At 38.7% G+C, this 21,294-nt stretch overlaps 1 protein-coding gene across 1 annotated transcript in view; it reads right to left on the bottom strand.

The window, feature by feature from the left end:
* C32H10orf67 (chromosome 32 C10orf67 homolog) overlaps positions 1-21,294 on the bottom strand; it is a 157,804-nt gene that overhangs the window by 117,864 nt on the left and 18,646 nt on the right. Inside the window, exons 2-4 of the mRNA XM_087420748.1 lie at positions 16,061-16,181; positions 6,476-6,619; positions 4,925-4,999 (exon numbers count right to left, since the gene is read on the bottom strand). Of these exons, the coding sequence (XP_087276874.1) occupies positions 4,925-4,999; positions 6,476-6,619; positions 16,061-16,181 (340 nt within the window). The remainder of the gene's footprint in view (positions 1-4,924; positions 5,000-6,475; positions 6,620-16,060; positions 16,182-21,294) is intronic.

The following is a 21,294-nucleotide window of genomic DNA, read 5'->3' as shown; positions in this document are numbered from 1 at the left end:
AAACATGTCTACTTCTTTATGATGAAACATACACCAAAGTAGAGAAAACTATAATAGTCTGCCACATACTAATCTAGCCGTTTTGTGCTTATTGATCCCTAAACACTTCACAGTTGGTCTCTAATAATTAGGGATTTTTTTTTTTTACATAATCACACCACCAGCATCAAAACAACAAACTTAACAAGGTTTCTTTTTTTTTTTCCCTTTTTTCTCCCCAAAGCCCCAGTAGACAGTTGTATGTCACAGTTGCACATCCCTCCGGTGGCTGCATGTGGGACGTGGCCTCAGCATAGCCCGAGGAGCGGCGGACGGTGCGCGCCCGGGATCCAAACCCGGGCCGCCAGTAGCGGAGCGCAGGCACCCAACCACTGAGCCATGGGGCCGGCCCCCAAAAAGGTTTCTTAATATCACTTAATGACCAGTCCATAATAAAATTTCTCCAATTGTCTCAAAACTTTTTTTTAACAGTTGCTTTGTTCAAATCAGGATTCTCACTAGCCCCACAAGTTGCATTTGGTGCGATGTCTCTCTAATTCTTCTAATCTAGAGCATGACTTCTTTCCTTTCCTTCCTCCCCTCCACTCCCCCCTACTGCCTTATACCACAGATAATGCTCATCTTCCCTCCTTCCCATTCTTCTGTGTCTTCCTCCAATAAGTAGTTATTAAAACCCAAGCACTGCTCTAGGCGCTGAGGAGACTCTGTGGTTTCTGTCTTCCTAGAGTGAACACCTGTGTCTCCATCTCTGCAACACGGTGTTCACACTGTTACAGGAATACCCATCCTAAGGGATAATAAGGCATCTCTCTTCCCTGCTCAGAAAATGTAAGCATTTCCCTTTCTCTACGGAATAACTTTAGAGACACAGATGGGAATGGGACTTCCAGCTCCACCACTGACCAGCTCTGTGACGTTGAGTGAGTTGCCTGATGTTGCTGTGCCTCAGTTTCCTCAGCTATCGAATGGCGACTAGTGCCGACTTCGAATGCTTACATCATGAGGTTGAACCTGGCAAAAATACTTGGACTCCATCTCTGGGAACCATACTTTGGATAAGCCAGATAGCACGGCACTTCTGTAGCAGCATAACCTGATTTCTAATTAGCAAGAACGCTAAATTAGAATAGAAGGCCAGGAGACGGCTCCTGCTGTTAACACCACCACTCTCTGAGCCACATCAGGAAGGGAAGAGTTGATCTGGGGCCCAGTTTTCCTACTTGCTCATTGTGACGACTGAATAAAATAACCTATCTAAACTCCTTTGCACGGTGCCTGACACAAAGCAAGCACCCAATAGAGCAGAGCTATTTTACTATTATTAATAAAAATATAAAAATAAAACAAATAATAAAATAAAACATATCTCTGCAAACTTTCCTAATTTCCCTAAGTATTTAGTTTCACAGAATGTTGCTGGGTAACCTATGACTAGTACAACCCAGGAAATGAATTTTTAACTTAATTTCAATTTCACTATCAATAGCCACATACGGCTAGTGGCTACCACATGGGGCAACACAACATCTAGCAACACTGACCCTGCCCAGTTCTCTGACCAAGTCCTACTTGCCTTTCCACATGCTGTTGGAAGTGGGAAGCCGATTTGCCTAACCAACATCCCTCCTTCAGGTAGCAGAACCGCTCTCTTCCATTTGGGTAAACCCTCTCCTTGATATTATCTCCTGGGATGAGTATGTGATTCTGGCTTGGCTTGGGTGGGGATGGGGGGACAATCACTAGTCCAGATCAGTCAGGGTCAGTCTTGAGACTCTTGTAGGAATTATTTAGAAAGAGATGTTCTCTCTGAGTTTGCTGTCATGTGGAGAGAATCTGTCTAGGAATTAAACCATCAGAGAAGGAGGCAGAAGCAGGGGATGGAGAGTTTCTCGACGACATTATTTGAGCAACTAGATCCAGCTTTTCCTGAAGTCATTACTATTTCTACACTTTTCAGTTAGATGAGTCAATAAGTTCTCCTTTTAGCTAATGCCAATGTGAGTTAGATTTCTGTCACTTGCCACTAAAAATATCCTGACTAATATACACTATGTTGTCTGCCTAGAATCCCCTTCTATTTCTTGTCTACCAACTGAGTACTTACTTTAAAACCCAGCACAAATATCACCTCCTCTGGGAAGCCTTCCCAAAGCATCTCAGCAGAAATAACTGATCCTTCTGTGGTGTTCCCATAACTCCTGATACACATTTATCTCTGCACTGAACAGACTATATTGTTATGATTTGTTTATAATCCCCTCTCCCTCCCCAATTCATCCCTCCTTTGTCTTTGTAATGTCAGTGTCCAGCATATCTTAACACACAGTATTCACTCAAAATATGCTGGTTAAATTGAAGATGAATTTGTTTTACTTAATGTTATTATAGCCTAATATTTTATGTAATTTGTTTCTGCCTTTTATTTGCTAAAATAAGTATGTTAGTTAGGTTGAGTCATATGAAATTGCTGATATTTGACCTTTTGGGGTCTGTAAATGTCAATTTCATACAATTCAACATAATAAATATTGATAATGATTACAGATGTCTTAAGGGCACTTTATCATATCTGAAATCTGCAGTCAGTGGACAGAAAGCTACATGCCTAAATATTAAGATAGGATAATAAAGGAGCAGAAAAAGACAGCAACACCAAGGAGTGCCATGAAGATGTAAAGTGTTTATTTATTTACCAAACACTCAGACTGCAGTAACCATGTGCCAGGCAATATTGAGAATGCTTCACAACGATCAACCTATTTCATCCTCAGAACTGGTCTACGAGGTGGGTACTACTGTGATCCTCATTTGACAGATGAGGAAACTGAGGCAGAGGAGTTCAGTATTCTGCCTAAGGTCACACAGCAATTAAGTGGTAGAGCCAGGATTTGAACCCAAGAAGTCTGACTCTGGAATCCTTGTTCTAAAACACACACTATGCTAACTCCTAACTATGATGCTACACTGTGCTGGCAGAGCTATTAGAGAAGTAATCTATCCAACAAATGTAATTAAGAAATTGCTTATTGATGTGAGTGTAAGGATACTGTTCCAGCTATCTATTGATTGCTGCGTAATACATTTCCCTCAACTTAGCACCATAAAACAACAACTATTTATCATGCATACAAACTGTGGGTCAGGGAATTAGGACAGGCGTAGCGGGATGGTTTGTCTCTGCTCCATAAAGCCTGGGGCCTCAGATGGAAAGACTAAATGGCTGGGGGCCGGGTAACTCAGTAGAGTCTGCGGACCCGCTACCCACATGTAGATCCTCCCAATGGCTTGAGCTTCTCACAGCACCGTAGCTGGGTTAGGAGAGGGAGAAGCCAGAGCGCAAACATTCCAAGAGTATAAGGATGAAGTTGCAAGGCTTCTTTCGACCCAGCCTCAGAAGCCATGCAGTCTCACTTCCTCCACATTCTGTACTTATAAGCAAGGCGCCGAGGCCAGCCCAGATTCAGAGAAAGGGAATTAGGCTCCATCTCCTGAAGGGGGAGGAGCAGGGCAACATTGCAGAAGAGCAGGTGAGTGGGAGATAGTGTTGAGGTCACCTTTGGAAACAATCTGGCACAGAGTCATAGGGATTGTTGACAGAGCAATCAGTCCTGGGATATTTTCAGCTGCAAGTAAGTGAACAGCCAATTAACAGTGACTTAAACACTCAGGGGGTTATTAGCTCATGAAATAAAAGGGCCAGAGAAAGGGCGAGTCCGGAGTTACTTCAGCTGCTCAACGATGTCATCAGGGACCCCAGTGTTCTCGATCTTTCCACTCTGCCACCCTTAGCACATCCAAAGCGTCTCAGTCCCTTGTTCTAGGTTGGCTGCAGCAATTCCAAGCATCAGAGGGAGACATAACAACGCCAAGCAAAGAAGGAAAACGGTACTTCTTCCCATTAGTCTCTTAATTAGAAAGAATAACCTCCTCCCCAAACCTCACAACCAACTTAGCTTTAGGACCCATTGGTCAGAGACTTGACCTTGCCCACGCTCATGCCATAGCTGAAAAGGAAGCTGGGAAAGAAAGGATCTAGCATTTTGACTTCTATAGTAAGAACTGCTTAATTAATAAAAGGAAGAGGGAGAATGACTGTTGAGTCACCAGTATCTGCCACAGGTACAGGCAACCATCCATTCATTTAGCCATTATTAGCTGATTGCTAATGACATACCAGGCACAGTGCTAAAAGACAGAGCACAGCAATGAACAGGACAGACAATATCCCTCCCCTCATATGGCTTACAGTCTGGTACAGAACAGAGACGTGTAACGAGCAATTACATAATTAAATACAAATGTATTCAGTGCTATGAAAAGAAGTATGCAATCAATGCACAATTCGCTGTAATTATAAAATATTTCTTTATGGAAGTATACTAAAATGAAAGGCAAGATTATAGTTATAAATACTAAAAGAAATGCAAGGTCCTTACTAAGCCTAAAAACATAATCATGGAAAACCAAGAATTTTCCCAATATGTAGGAGTGAAGCACCATGTCTGGTAGATATAAGTGTCGCCATCATTAGAAAAGTTACTCCATCATTGAGAGTCAGAGACCGCTCACCAGGATTTACCACAGACCCAGTGACCTCTCTCTGGAGACTATCTGACCTTCTTCTATCCAACTGTATGCTCACCAAACAAACTTGGGATTACTTTGTCACTTGTTCAGCTGCTTTAAATACCAGATTGGAATTTTCCAGTCCCTGGAAAGTTGTAACTGTCACCATAAAGTGTTATTTTGGTAAATTTAAAGTGAGTGTGAACAGTCTTAGGCCTGACCTCTCTTCGGTGACCTGAAAATTGAGGAAACAGATTTTCAAAGCTAAAAACACAGACTGAGAACCCAAGGCGAGCCCCACGCTGTGCACTCCCAGGACGCAGAGCCGGCCTTGCCCATGATAGGACTGAAAACCCACCTTGTACATTCCTTTGATAACAGCGATGGCATCGGCCAACTGCTGATTGTAGCTTTTTCTTAAGTTATCCGCATTCTGCAAACCAAAAATAAATACGATGAGCACCATAATGTATTTCCAAACACAATTCTCACACCTCCCAGGGAGGGACTTAGTATAAAACCATCATTCAAATCATCACCATCTCTCAAAAACTTCAATTTATAATAATTTCTCCTACACAACAGCTATTACATGTTCCATTTTTGCCTATACTTAACCAAAAGCAATAGAAAGCTCATAAGGGTAAAATAAATCCAGATAATTCGAACATTTTATTTCATTTTACATGTCAAAGTCTTTTTAGTGTTTTCCTTGAATTGCATGGAAAAGTAGTAAAATCTATTTGTAATTCATATCCTCCTCTAGTCGTTGTACTTTTTGATTTGCTCATAAAAAGAAATCTAGAGCTGCTAATCCATAAACTACAGCCATTTTCTGACTAAAACCATTTGATCATATCTGCTTAAGATAACAATGAAAGATAGTACATTTAAAAAAAATGCCCTTGATTCTGATATCAATTCTGATTCCAGCATGGAGTGTACACAACAAATGGGCTTTAGAGTCAGACAGAATTGGATTTCAATGTCATTGTGCCACTTACTACCTGTCTGACCTTAAGCAAGTGACTTAACCTTGGCAGCTTAGCTTCCTTATCTGTAGATCAGGGATAACAGAGTGCCCATTTTAGGACCGTTGAGGGACTGAAAGAGGAAATGCATTTAAAAGGCTTAGCATGGAACTTAGAATGATGTGGTCAACAACAGATGGGTTTTTTGTTTTATAGCAGAGACATAACAAGAATGCCTATTTTTGGGGGTTTTTTTGGTGAAGAAGAGTGGCCCTGAGCTAACATCTGTGCCCATCTTCCTCTATTTTGCATGTGGGATGCCTCCACAGCATGGCTTGATGAGTGGTGTAGGTCTATGCCCAGGATCTGAACACGAGAGCCCGGGTCGCCGAAGCGGAGCCCACTGAACTTAACCACTACACCACCAGGCCAGCCCCAAGGAATGCCTGTTCTTAATGACAGATAAACATGCTAACCTGATTAAAGATTTTAGGAAATTCCTCAAAGTAACAGTTTTCACGTCTTTGGCTCCTACAGAGCCATTAAAACACAAATAAGATCATATAAAATGGTGGTTGAGAACCAGATCTCAAGCATCAAACAGTGTGGCCTGGAACCTAAACTCTGCTATTTTTTAAACTGGTGACCTTGAACAAGTTAATTAACCTTTCTGTGCCTTGGTTTCCTCATCTGTAAAAGAGGGATAATCATTGTACCTCCTTCAAGAGGTTAGCGTGAGGATTAAATGAGTCTGTACACAAAGTTCTTATAGAAGTCCATGACATATAGTAAAGCTATATTTATTACCTATTATACAAAACACAACATATGCAAATTAAATTGCTCTCACAAGTTGCTAAATTCACAACTGCAATACATACACATCTAAGCACAAGATCAATCCACATACAAAACAAAGGAAATGAGAGAACTTCTACCTGTTGATAATGTTTTTCGACTGCTAGGATCCTGTCATGTAGAACAGTGAAGAGATTGAAAGATTCTTCTTTGAGACGGTCTTCAAATTTCAACTGAAGCAATTGTTTGAAGAATCTAAAATCCACCTGAAGGGAGTTAAAAATCTAAAAATAGAAAAACATACTTTATTGTAGAGTAAGTGCCCTCTGTGTAAAGATTCTAGCACCTTGCCTAGTTCTAGGCGTATAACATGGTCAGGGGCCTGTCCTGCCTCCTCAGATTACCTCTCAAGTATTGTGTACATTAGGCAACTCCAGTTTACCTGCTAAACTAATATATGCTAATGGAGTAAGGGAGAGGAAGTTCCTAGCAGTTTCCTCCCATGCAGAATAAAATAGCTGTGCTAACAACTACACTGTGGCATACCTCAAAAGGTACAGTTTTGTAGGGGAGGAAGAAATATTCCTCAACCATTCTAGGTTCTTCTGGCTGGTGTAAAAATTAAATTAACATTAGACAGAATGACAGGAGAAAATCAAACAAGTTTAATAACATGTATACATGGGAGAAACCCAGGAAGACCGAGTAATTCGCCAAAATCCCTGAAGCCACCACCTTAAATATCATCTTCAGCTAAAGACAAAGGAGGATGCTGGGGGTAGCAGTTTGAGACTTCAAACAGGAGGAAGGCAATTCACATGGAGATGAAAAAACAAATGTTTGGTAAACAAATGTTTGCCATGCCTTGCAGAGACAATGGGACATAGGGAGGACTGTGATCAAAAGGGCCTTGCTAGGTTCCTCCCTGTCTACCATACTTAGTTCATACTATACTATAGTTATCTATGGTGATATCTCTGTCCTGAAACAGGCCTTGTATCCTAAATTCGTTTAGGCAGTTAGAGGGAAGGTCAAAGTTTCTTCCTGAGTCTTTTGTTCTTAAAAATAATCAAGCCAAAGGGACACATTTTGGGGTGGTAAATTGTGATCCCCTATAGTTTTCAAGATGTGGATTTCAGATCAGAAAAGAAGGTCAAGAATCAACATTTGCTGTGAATCTATTAGCTAAGCACTTAAACATATAACAGTGTGTTGACTAAGAAGCATTTATGATCATCAAAGCACAACGTATTTTTGTTTCCCATCATCCATTTAAAATGTATTCACTAGGTAATCTTCCCCTGCTCTGAATAGAAACTGTAGGCAATTCCATGACCTTTCTGCTCATTCTTGGGAACAGAAAGTCCTACCATCACTCAAAACACAGCCTCAAAGTAGCATTTAGAATGTGACTATATGAGTTAAACACTTCCAACTTCATTCATAGGTAAGACTTCTCCCTGTACTCCAAGCTAGGGGTAGCAGTTGGCAGCTGCCTGTATTTAAGGAAAAGAATGTAATTCTTGAGCTCTCTCCTTCTCTCTCACCTCCTCTCCCACACCCCAGCTGCTGTGTCTCCCCCAGAGACAAGGCACAAGGGATAAAGGGGCATGGCTGTTCCTACCTGGTGGAGTGGCTTCACTCTAGTCTGGCAGGGCATGAGAACTAATTCTTCTTCCCTTGGGCACCAACATAGCTTCTCTAGAGATTCCCATTACCAGGACCCTCTCTCCCATGGATGCATGTTGACCTAAGCAGATACTTCTCTGCTCTAGGTGATCATTGCTACTCCTTCCTCAGTCCCTGTGAATCTAGAGTTCTCTTTCTTTTCCCTGCTAAGGGTCCTCTTTCCTTCCAGAACACTCTACTGTATAGGACCCAGAATGACCCCACATTGGCTCACTCTCTCTTCTCTTTCTCATAGGCCACATATGGTCCGTAGAAAACAATCACACATTCCTCACCCCAAAAACTCTGAAAGTGCAGGCTGATCCCAACTTAGCCACTCCATCTTCTTGTCACAGCCCACTTGAGCCTCCTTAGGCATGGATCGAGCACCAGTACCCTGTGTCTTCCAATAACAGCAAACATATTTCAAGTTCCATACAAGCCTGCCTCACTAATCTTGAGTTGAGGAAGATTGCTTCTGCTATCCCTTCCCCCATAAAGAGTATGGCAATAGTGCTTTCTAAAGAAACTACTTCAGCAATTTTTCCTCTGTACCTCCTACACTTGATCTTAGCCAAAAGGCCGAGAAGCGATCCTCCTCTGTACCTCCTGATCCCCTTTTTTGTTATCCTTGATCTGATTCAAGAGCTAAGACTCATTGATCTGATGTGCAAATTCTGCAAATGGGATCTAACGCACGTTCACGCTGGAATTTGATACCTGGTGTTCTTCTATCCTGAGAAGAAGCTCATTTTAGTATCCTGATACTATATGGAACGTTTTAATTTGCAGGTGAGGATATCAAGACTTTGAGAGGTTAAGTGACTAACTAGTCCACTACATTATGTGGCTGGTAAGTGGAAGGCCCAGATTTGAACAGAGTTACGCCTGACTCATACTCCTTTTTTTTAATATCATATTGTCAACTCATGAAGGGTACCATGTTGGGAAATCATAAGAAAATATATTCTAGAGCAAGTCAAGTCTTAAAGAATTCCTTAAATTCCAAGAACAGGCAGAGATGACTTTGCTTTAGAAGAACCAGCCCTATATGGACTGCTTGTTCTGATAAAGGGAGGCACAGGAATCCTGGTATGATCAGACAAACTCCTACTGGACGACAGACTCCCAGAGATACCATAAACTCTAGATAAAATATGAACAAAACACAACTACAGCCTGAAGACTTTGGAGAATTAACCAAAGTAGGAGGATTCTGGAGGGGATTCAAAAGTCCGAAGAAGGAACTAACGCAGAGTGAGATTCCTGTTTTAGCCTGGGGCAGCTGTGTTCAGTGACTTCACAAGCAGTGAAGGGGCAGCTAAACCTCAGATAGAAATCAGTGGTCTTTATGATCCAAAGAATGAAAGGACAGAGCAATCATGGCTTTTGGACAGTGTTTGTGGGGGGTTCTAGACAGAAAAGAACCAAAGAGCGGGATCCCAAAATCTGCGTGTGAACTGAACAAACCTCTGGCTGATCCCTGAAGCACACATACATGGAGCAGACTACAAGCAGCCCAACTGGAGATAAAAGAACTAAACCGAGATGTGAGCTGCCAATCGAGAGACACAGTTTGCTGTTTGAATCCCCACAAGTTTACTGTGTGCTAAAACAAAAACATCAACAGTTTTCAGGGGAATATATATAAGAATCTAGAACATAACACTTAATATCCAGGATATAATCCAAATTACTCGATACATAAAAAAACAGAAAAATGTGATTCAGTCTCAAGAAAAAAGATGATTGAGACCAATACCAAGATTACCCAAATATTGGAATTAGCAGACAAAAATTTTAAAGCAACTATTATAATTATGCACAATGAAGTAAAGAAAAATATGCTTGTAATAAATGAAAAAAAAAATGCAGTGACAAGAAATTTCCACATATTGAGGTATATGGGGTAGCTATTTTGGTTTGAACCTGATTTGGGCTGAACTAAAGAAGCCTGACTTACGACCTATCAAACATACATTGTAGATCTGCTTTAACCATTAAAGTAAAGAATGCAGTAAACATTATCTCAAAGTAAAAGAATGCACTCTTTGAAGATGAGGATGCATACTTCTTTTCCAACAACACCAGTATCAGTACGGCCAGTATCAGTACTTCTGAAGATACGCTTCCTTTCCGGACATCAGGGCCATGTTGACTTGCTAATCTGCAGCTAACATCTCTCTGAAACTGATGAATATGTATACTGGCTGTGTTTGATGTATGTTCTTTGTTCTAAAAAGGTATACAACTGTACTGAAAATCATGCTTCTCTGGAACACTTTCTTCCTTTGTAGAGACTGCCTTCCAGATTATAGTACCCAGCATGGCCCAAGTAAAATTCACCATATCTTTCTTATCTATAGAATGGTTATTGGTTATTTGCATCAACCGCAGAGAAATAGAAACTATGATAAAGAAAACAAAATGTAGAGCTAAAAATAAAATATCTGAAATTAAAAATTCACTGGAAGAGTTTAATAGAAGAATAAAGAAGACAGAGGAAAAAAGTATGTGAACTTGAAGACAGATCAATAGAACAAAAGAGAGAAAATAATTTTTAAAATTTTAAAAAATAATGGATGGACATTGAGGGTATAATGCAAAGTGAAATAAGTCAGAGGGAGAAGGTCAAATACCGTATGATTTCCTTCATTAAGTAGTAGATAATAACAACAATAAAGAAACACATAGGGACAGAGATTGGATTGGTGGTTACCAGAGGGGAAGGGAGGAGGGAGGAGGGTGAAAGGGATAATTTGGTACATGTGTGTGGTGATGGGTTGTAATTAGTATTTTGGTGGTGAACATGATGTAATCTATGCAGAAATAGAAGTACAATGATGTACACCTGAAATTTTTACAATGTTATAAACCAATGTTACTGCAATAAACAAAAAATTTAAAAAATAAAAATAAATAAATAAATAAAAATAAATAAATAAATAAAATTTTAAAAAATGAACAGAGCTCAGGACTTGTGAGTCAAAGATCAGAGTTCTAACATATAAGCAATTGGAGTTGCAGAAGGAGAGGATAAAAAAGAATGGAGTAGAAAAAATATTTTAAGATATGATGGCCAAATTTGGTGAAAGACATAAAGATTCAAGATGCTGAACAAATCTCGAGCAGGATAAATACATACGAACCACATCTAGGTACACAGTAATCCAACTGCTGAGAACCAAAAACAAAAAGAAAATCTTGAAAGCAGTCAGAAAAGGAAACAACCACATACAGGGGAATAACATTTGAAATAATTAATGTTTTCTTATCAGAAACTAAGGAAGTCAGAAGAACAATTTAAAAGTGAAAAGAAAAAAAAAACTTGTCAATCCAGAATTCTATACCCCATGTAACAACACTTTAAATAAAGAAAATTATGAGAATTCATTGCCCAAATACCTTCAGTACAAGAATTGCTAAAGAAATTTCTTCAGGCTAAAAAGAAATATCACAGGCTGGAAACTTAGATCTCTGAAAAAGAGTGAAAAGCATTGGAAATAGTAAGTATCCAAGTAAATATAAAAGACTAGTTTTTCCTCTTAGTAGTTTAAGATATATAGGATTGTGAAAAGCAAACATTCTAATTTGAGTTTATAATGTACATAGAGGTGGCATGTGTGATAACCAGGCATAAAGGGCAGGGGAGGGTGGTAAATGGACCTGTACAGTTGCAAGGTTATTACATTTTACGTGAAGTTGTACAATATTAATGCTAAGCAGGCTATGATCTTTGCTGAAAGAAGGATCAAAGGATCTTTATGACAAATGAAAATTAAACTCAAAAATAAGTACTAAGATTCAGGAAGGAATGGTTAATAAAGAAATTAGTGATGTGAGCAAATCTAAACAAACATTACTTGGATAAAATAATAATAAACTGTATAAAATAATGATATGAATAGGTAACTGCAAAAGTATTATGAAAAAAGTAGAACTAAAATTATTGACAATAATAATATGTATGACACAGTGGGTGATTATAGATAAAGGTACTAAATTTCTTGTATTGTTAGACAGAAACTAGAAATTCTGGTTAACTGTAGACACTGTAAAATTAGGTATGCATGTTCAAATTTGAGGATAACCATTAAAAGAATAAAGATAAAATGATTAACTTAATTACTAGTAGAGGAGAGAATAAGAACGAAAGAAAATTTATCAATACAATGGAAAGTAGGGAAGGAGAAAAAAGAAGTATAGAAAAAAAACAAGGTAAAAAGAAATTACAAAATAAGATGGCAGAAAAGTAAAAATATACCAGTAATCACAATTAATACTAACAGAATATGGGCTGCCCCGTGGCTTTGCGGTTAAGCGCACGCACTCTGCTGCTGGCAGCCTGGGTTCGGATCCTGGGAATGCATGGACGCACCACTTGTCAGGCCATGCTGTGGCAGCGTCCCATATAAAGTGGAGGAAGATGGGCATGGATGTTAGCTCAGGGCCAGTCTTCTTTAGCAAAAAAAAAGAAAAAAAGAGGAAGGATTGGCATGGATGTTAGCTCAAGGCTGATCTTCCTCACCAAAAAAATACTAATAGAATAAATTAGCTGTTAAAAGAAAGAGATTATTAGATTGGATTTTTGAAAACCTGCTATTTACAGTTTGTAAGAGATATACCTAAGACATAATGACACAGAAATGAGGTCAGTGTAAGATGAGAAAGATTTACCAGGCAAACACTCTCCTAAAGAATGTTGATATAGATATATTAGTATTGAGCCAAATGAACAATATGGCAAAAAGATACATATCTGTCTATCTCACATATATATAGCATATATATGTATATACGATACATATATATACACACACAGTCAACAATTAACAAACACAGATTATTTTTAATTTCCCATATCCATGGCACAATGACAAAAACTAACCTCACACAAAGCCTTCATACCAGTCACAAATAATTTTTCTCACAAAGACTGTTCCCTAACAACAAAGCACTGAAGTTAAAAATCAACAAGATAACAACAACTAAAAAGCATGCTTGGAAATCTAACAAACTTCTTATTAAACGATGGGTCAACCAAATAAATGGAAAATAAGAGTATTTTAATCTAAATACTAATAAAAATACTACATTTCAAAATTTGTGGGATAAAGAAGTAATTAGTGGGAAATCTGTAGTCTTAAGTGCTTATGAAAGAAAAGAAGGGAGCCTCAAAATTAATGATCTACAGGCATTGGTAGCAGACAGCCCAATATCCATTACGCTGGTTGTTCCTTACTGAGAGAACTATGACTTTGTTGGGGCAGAAATGTGCCAAGCTAAAATACTCACTTCTCTAGAACTCTTTACAGTTCAAGTGGTCCTATGATACAGTTAAGGCCAATGATGAATAAGATGGGGTTTTCTATGGAAAGGTTCTGCGTTCCTGATATAGCCACCACTCCTCTCTATTTCTCCCGTATGCTCCTTCCTCTGTGAAATGCAGATGGAGGCTGGAAGTGGAGTAGCCATCTTGCTACTATGAGTTCCGAAGTATGAAAGCAAAAACCATGCACTAATAATGGAAACTTGAAAAGATAAAAGGAATCTGGTACACGGATGACATCAGAGCGCTACTGCCCTAACTCCAGATTGTCTAACTCAAGAGTTGTTATTATTTGATTAAGCCAATATAGTTGTGCTTTCTAAACATAGAGTTATATGCCATCCTAACCAATACCCAGATCCAACTAAGGAAATTAGAAAAACAGAGTAAACTCAAAATAGTAGAAGAAATTAAATAATAAAGATAAGAAAAGAAATTTATGAGCTAGAAAATAAAGGTATGATAGAGAAGATTAATAAATCCAAAAGTTAGGTCTCTGAAAAAAAATTAATGAAATAGACAACACTGCCAAGATTCATCAAGAAGAAAGAGAGGAGCCATCTAGACAATATTGAGTTCAAATAAATAAATAAAACTACAGATACAATAAAGATTTAAAAATAAGAAAAGACAATAACCAACATTACACCAATAAATTGAAGATTTAGCAAAATAAATACTTTTGTAGAAAAATATAACATCAGAACTGACTCAAGAAGATTTAAGAAAACCTAATATATCCATAACAAAACAACAATAGCAATAAAAAGAAGCACAGACAGTTTTACATGCACGTTCTAAAAGAACCTGAAGAAATAGATAATTCCAATCTCATGCCAACTATTCCAGAGAACAGACTGGGGAACACTTCCTAACTCATTTTATGAAGGTACTATGACCTTGGTACCAAGACTGAAAAACAATGATATAAGAAGAAAAGAAAATTATAGGACAATCTCACTTATGAACAAAGATGGAAAATAATCCTTAGTAAAATAATAGCAAATAATACAGAAATGCAAAAAGAAATATTATGGTCCACTTGGGTTCATTCCAGGTTTACTATTCAAAAATCAAATTTGACCACATCATCAGATAAAAGAGAAAAACCACATGACTATATGATCATCTCAACCAGGCCGTGAAAAGCATTCAAATCCAGTCATTCATGATTTTTTTAAATGCCTCTCATTAATTAGAAATAGAGGAAATATCCTTAATCTGATTTAAGCATATTGTATCAGAATTGGGTTCAGCAACATTAAAAACTCCAAATGACAGAAGCATAGGCAGCCAGCGGTAAAATGACCTAAGATCCTTCCATCTCATTACTGTGCTGTATACCGCCTCAAAATCATGGTGCCAATGGTGGATCCATGTTCTAGGCACAGAAGAAAGGAAAGGAAGGAAGGGAGGGAGGGAAGGAGGGAGAGGAGGAGGCAGAAGCAAAGTGGCAGATGGTGCATGTGAAGGTTCCCAAAAGCCACCACATAACATTTCCATCTAACGTCTACTGACCAGAACTTAGTCATTTGACCACGCCTAGTTGCAAAGGAATAAAGTTATTAAACCTTTCAGAAGGCAGAAAAGAAGACGATAAACTGACAAGTATGTAGGAAAAGAGACACCCTCAAAAGTTACTAGTGGGAGTGTAAATTGGTATAATCTCTATGCAGGGCAATTTGGCAACATCCTTCAAAATGACTAATGCATACATCCTCTGACTCAGAAACTCCACTTTTAAGAATTTAGACCACAGATTTACTGGCATTATGAGTACATACAGAATTACTCATCACAGTCAAAGATTTGAAATGACCAAAATGTCCATCAATAGGAGAATGGCTTTAAATAAATGATACCATTTTGTGATACGACATACTGTGAGAGACTCCATTTGTACCGATACGAGATGATTTCCAAGTTATATCGTTAAGTGAAAAAACAGAAGTAAGGCACACAAAAGAATTTATAGTAGTATGCTACCTTATGTGACAGTTTTATTGATCAGGGATTTTAATAATAACCCTTGATATCTGATGTGTATGAAATGCTGTGTCTTTACAACCAAAAAAGATCCACAGGAAATATGATGAGAATGTCAAGATTTGACAAAGCTGTACAGTGGGTAACACAGTTACATTATTCTCTACATTCTTGTCTAGGCCAAAAGTATTTCACAATTTTTTAAAAGTATTATAAATAGAAAATGTTCACACATATCAAAAGAATTCCAAAGAAACAAAACACTTCACTAAACAAGTTAACATATATAAGCATGACATAAATATGACATAAATGCAAGTAATAGTTTATAGTAATAATTTTTTGTGTGTGTGTGAGGAAGATCAGCCCTGAGCTAACATCTGCCAATCCTCCTCTTTTTGCTGAGGAAGACTGGCCCTGGGCTAACATCCATGCCCATCTTCCTCCACTTTATATGGGACGCCGCCACAGCATGGCTTGACAAGCAGTGTGTTGGCGCGTGTCCGGGGTTCCGAACCAGCAAACCCCGGGCCGCTGCAGTGGAGCGCACGCACTTAACCGCTTGCACCATCGGGCCGGCCCCTAGTAATAATTTTTAAAAACACAACTGTAATCCAACTCAGTTTGTAAAAGATGCTAATATTTAAAAATTTAAATCATTTCAATTCTGTCAAGGAAAGAGTCGTAAAGGCAAATAATGCCTAAAATTATCTCAGAAGTCTCAAAATAATTCCAGATTTACCTGTACTAGTGTTTGTGTAGAGGAACTTATTTCTTTTAACGGCAAAATTTCACTGGAATCCGTTTGAGTAGCATGGTCTGTGCTGTAATAGCCAACCTTCAGATTATCTGAAATGTTAAGTCTGAAAAAAAATGGAGATTAATGTGCTTTATATAATGGATATTTCCTTAAAAATATGCATTAGTGTGTATATTTTTGCGTGAATCATACCATTTTTCAAGATTCAAGATTTGGGGTTTTCACCAGGACTCTGCCGGATTATCAGATTCCCTGAACTATGGCATATTGCTGCTTATTTCCATTTTCTGTGATAGGATCAATTTATGAGCCTCCTTTTAATATCTTATCTACTATTTTCCCTGTGCTACTGCTTGAAGCCATTATAAATTATGAACGGGCATATTGTGCAAAAGTACTTTAAGACTGCAGTTCTCAAAGTGTGATCTGAGGACCCCTGGGGTCCAGGACCCTCTTTTAGGGAATCCATGAGGTCAAAATTATTTTCACAATAGTATTAAGATTTTATTTGCCTTTTCCACTATCCTTCTCTCACAAGTGTTCAGTGGAGTTTTCTAGAGACTACAGGTCATGTGACTGCATGACAGAAGCACATACAAGAATTCAGCTACCTTCCATTAAGTGAGGCATTGAAAGGAACTGCAAAAACGTAAAACAATGACACTATTCTCATTAAAGTTTTTGTTTTGAAAAATACAGTTTGTTTTTCTTTAAAATATGTTATTTACATTAAAATATTTGGTTTTGGTTATATTAACATATTTAGAATTGGTTTATCACTATTTTAAAGGAATTTCTCCTTTCAAATTTCTAATATGGTAACTACAAACAGATATAACATAAACTAAAGGTCTTTGAGGTCCCCAATAGTTTTTAAGACTACAAAGAGGTCCTGAAACCAAATAATTTGAGAATTGCTTCCTTTTTTTTTTTTGCTGAGGAAGATTCGCCCTGAGCTAATATCTGTTGCCAATTGTCCTCTTTTTTTTTTTTTTTTGCTTGAGGAAGATTAGCCCTGAGCTAACATCTGCGCCAGTCTTTCTCTATTTTGTATGTGGGTCTCCACCACAGCATGGCTAACAAGTGGTGCAAGTCCATGCCCGGGATCTTAAGCCACAAACCCGGGCCACTGAAGCAGAGCGCGCTGAACTTAACACCACTATGCCACAGGGCCAGCCCCTCTCCTACAGACCTTTAATGACAGGCATCTCCAACAGTAATAAGAAGGCCAGTTTTCTGGATGCACTCTCTGTCATTTTGATCGAACTTACCACAACTATCTGTTTCTAAAATGTCAGCTAAAAAAAGAAAACTATGAAAGCCCAAGTAGAATTACCAGACATTTCAGTGCTGCCTCCAAAGACAGAGTGTCTGTGTTTCTATCCTCCCTTGTCTGCTGACCAGCTGGAGCAACTGTGATGGGGAGCACCCTATGGCAATCCCCAGCTTTTGACTTGCTGGCAGAGACTCAGCTCTGTCTCCTACAGAACTCTGGGGAGGGTGATTATATTCCCTAAGGCCCAGGGCAACTCTTGTCTGATCTCAGCCCATCCCAGTGATCTCATCCTTCTGGGAAGATGTTTTAGGGGTGGGTGTGGAACCCAGGTCTGGCGAGTGCAACACAAGGGAAGATCTACTGGGGGCTTGTGGGAAAGCTTTTTACTCTCCTTCACAAGGGCACCAGGAAAGAGGTTTCCCCCGTGACTCTGGATATTGCCACGTGTGGAAGCGATGCCAAGTCATCTGGTGACAAGAGGGGCCAGCCAGAGGGCAAAGCCAGTACATAGATGACGAACTTTTAAAATGATGGACATAATTCTGACTAGTGACTTTGTTTAGCCACTGACTCCACCAGCTCTGAAATCTGTCATACCTCTGGTCTTCCTGGAATGTCATAAAATAAATGCACCAACTGAGTTTCTGTCAACTGTAGCTGAAAGCATAGCTATGTGACCTTACATAAATTACTTAACCTTTCTGCGCCTTAGTTTCCTCTTAAGCAAAATAATAGAGCCTATCTCATAGAGTTATTGTCAGGATTAGTGTGTTAATACTTAGAAGTACTTTGAATGGAGCATGTCACATAGTAAGCCCTCAAGAAATGTTACCCGCTATTGGCCAGTGGTGCTGGTTGTAACTACTATCACTACTACGTTTTCAAATATCATAATTTTTTCATCATGTTTGGAAAAAATTATTAAAGCACAGCAATATTCAACTAAGAAAGGCTAAATTTATATTTAAAAAAAACTTTCTAAGATTCCAAATGATGATTTTCAATTAATCCCACTAAATTTTCAACCAATCTTCCACACATCCATCAATATTATACTGATGGTAGACCTTGTCAACAGCATTATACAGGCAGGGAGGGAGCATCGCTAACATTGTACATCTCAATTTCAAGGGAAATTTCTGGTGTTTTCCCACAGAAAATTGTATTTTAGATTTGGTCTAACTCATTTTAGGAGCCTAAATTTTTTCTCAGTAACACAGTGAGAGGCCATCTCCAGTGACAGGTCATCCCTGTTGGGAGAGGCCATCTCCATAGGCCTTGAGCATCCCTGCATATTCTTCCCGGGCATGCCAAGAATGCAAAGCCTTGACTACTCTTTCTGCAGGCCATTCCTAAGAGTTGCTTTTGCAAAGAGCAACCTTGAAGGATGAGGTAATGTCTTTCTCCCGCCAAGAAACAGGCTTGCTACTTCTTACTGTGAAAGTGGTGAATCCCCCAAGCTCAGGATCCTCTCCTTTAAAGCAACTCACGGTGTGTATAGTCATCCATGATGGGTCTTTTGTGTCACCCTCATGGCACTAAGGGGCATGGGGAATCAACACAAATGAACATGAAGCTCTGGAGACTGCTTTTGCCGTGACAATAAAGTCCTTTGTCTCTGACCCCACAGTCGTGTCTTCTGCCGACAGCCATGAAACAGTGCCAAGCAACTTAATAGCTTGTAAGTTGGGTAAGATCCCAACACTGCAGGGTCCTTGACAGGTACCTGACCCATAAATCCTCCCCATAAATGCTTGTTGTCTTGAATGTCTTTCTTTTTAAGACTAAGATATAGTAATCAACTGAAAAGATCATCAATATTTAAGGCTTTGTCTATCTAAAATCTATAACCATTTTTTAAAATCATTTGTGAAAACCACCACTAAATTATAATTATCATGTTAAAATTAAGTATGATATTGTACTATACTATAGAAATGAATGAGTCATTTGATCAATTATGACAAAAATTTTAAAATATACTTTTTAAAGTAGTTTATAACAAATAGGAGAAAACCAATTTTTAAGTGGTGATGACAAAATTTCAGGGAAAATGTTCCTGGTACTTTTCAAAGATGACAACTACTATTGATGACAAATTGTACATGTGGTAATTTTTTTTTCTAGAATATGTGTTTTAGACATTTTAAAGAAATTCTCTTTTATGATACATTTGGGAATCTTTTATTTATTTATTTATTTATTTTATTTTATTTTATTATTTTTTTTGTGTGAGGAAGATCAGCCCTGAGCTAACATCCATGCCAATCCTCCTCTTTTTGCTGAGGAAGACTGGCCCTGGGCTAACATCCGTGCCCATCTTCCTCTACTTTATATGGGACTCCGCCACAGCATGGCTTGACAAGTGGTGCATGAGCATGTGCCCGGGATCCGAACCCGAGAGCCCTGGGGCTGCCAAAGCAGAGCACGCACACTTAACTGCTGCACCACCGGGCTGGCCTCTGGGAATCTTTTAAAACATGAAATAAAAATAAAATCATTATACTTCTGAACAAGTGTCCCACAAAATATAGATAATAAAAGTTTCCTAATATGACTGCACGTCTCCAAACTTTTGTCATTTTAATCCATCATTCCCATTGTCCCTAGAGTTATCTTACTAAAACTCACATTCTGTCACCATCCTGCTGTAAAGGACTTTGATAGCCTTCCTCTGACTAAGAGAACTAAATTTAATCTTCTTATCCTGACCTCCAAAATATGGGTGCAGAATACTTGTTGGAACTTCATGTATTTAACAAAGAATAATTGATTGCCTACTATTTGCTAGGCACTATTTTTGGCACCAAGGATAATGGCAGTGGACAAGGCAAAGTCTTTGTACTTGTGCAACCTATCTTCTACTGGGAGAGACAACCAGTAAATGAGTAACAGAAATATGTTATATATACTGAGGTTGTGATAAGTCTCATCTCTCATGACTTATACCCCATGCACCATACTCACCTGTCACACATCTGTCAACTGTTCCCAAAATATACCTGTACCTCGGCAGTACCCTCAGCCTAGGATGCAGTGTCTCCACAGTTCTACCTACCCAAATCCTATGTAGTCACTTTCTTTTCCATCTTCCTTTTCCTTCCATTACCTTCCTTTCCCAGAGTGGAGGAGTCAATATGGTGGTCAATGACATGAGTCAATTTCTCAATGATAGGGGAAAGGTTAGGAGCCATGCAGGGGAGAAGGCCAACAGTTCCAATAGCCAAGGATGTAGGGCAGTTGGGGGAACAGGCACAGCAGCACAGAGGCAGCAGGCAGAGGAGAGAGCCAACATGGTTGAGAGACTGGGTACATTGGACAAATAAGTAAATGTACTGAAGATAATAGAAATCAAGTTTTTCAGTGCCAGAAAAGATATTTACAAACATAGAAAAGCCGTTGGCTGGAAAGTACCCTGAGACAATGAAATGAAATTAGAAGTTTTGGTATGAATGCCTGGTTTATAATTATATACATAGATATACAGTTAAAGGTGCATATAAATGCATATGTATGTGTACATATATCGTACATATGTACATATATTTATATACGTTCGTTTCTAGTTCTGTCCAATGTGAGGACCTAGAAGAATGACACTCCAGTAACAATGAGCACACCAAACACCCAGATGTTAGTTTCTAAATATCATCCTGCACTAAAAGGAACCAGCGCTCCTTGGAAAGATGGCTTGTTCCAAAGCCAGGATAGCAAAAGTACAAAATGAGCCTGGAACATCCTGTTAGGCCAGAAAGCGAGGAAATGCTCAAAAAATGATGGGGACATGTGAAAATGACATGAAAACTACATCTAAGAGATTCCCACTGGCCATATCTAAGACAATTTGAACATCAAAATAAATGACGAATGTTATCAAATTATAATCTATTGAATAAAATAGGAATCAGCAGTCCATACTGATAGGAATGAATGAAAAATA

This window comes from Ceratotherium simum, chromosome 32 (assembly GCF_057802395.1).
Source record: "Ceratotherium simum simum isolate JZ-2026a chromosome 32, ASM5780239v1, whole genome shotgun sequence".
Classification (NCBI taxonomy): Eukaryota; Metazoa; Chordata; class Mammalia; order Perissodactyla; family Rhinocerotidae; genus Ceratotherium; species Ceratotherium simum.
The sequence above is the reverse complement of the archived record's forward strand: the minus strand, read 5'-3'. Positions and strand labels throughout refer to the sequence as shown.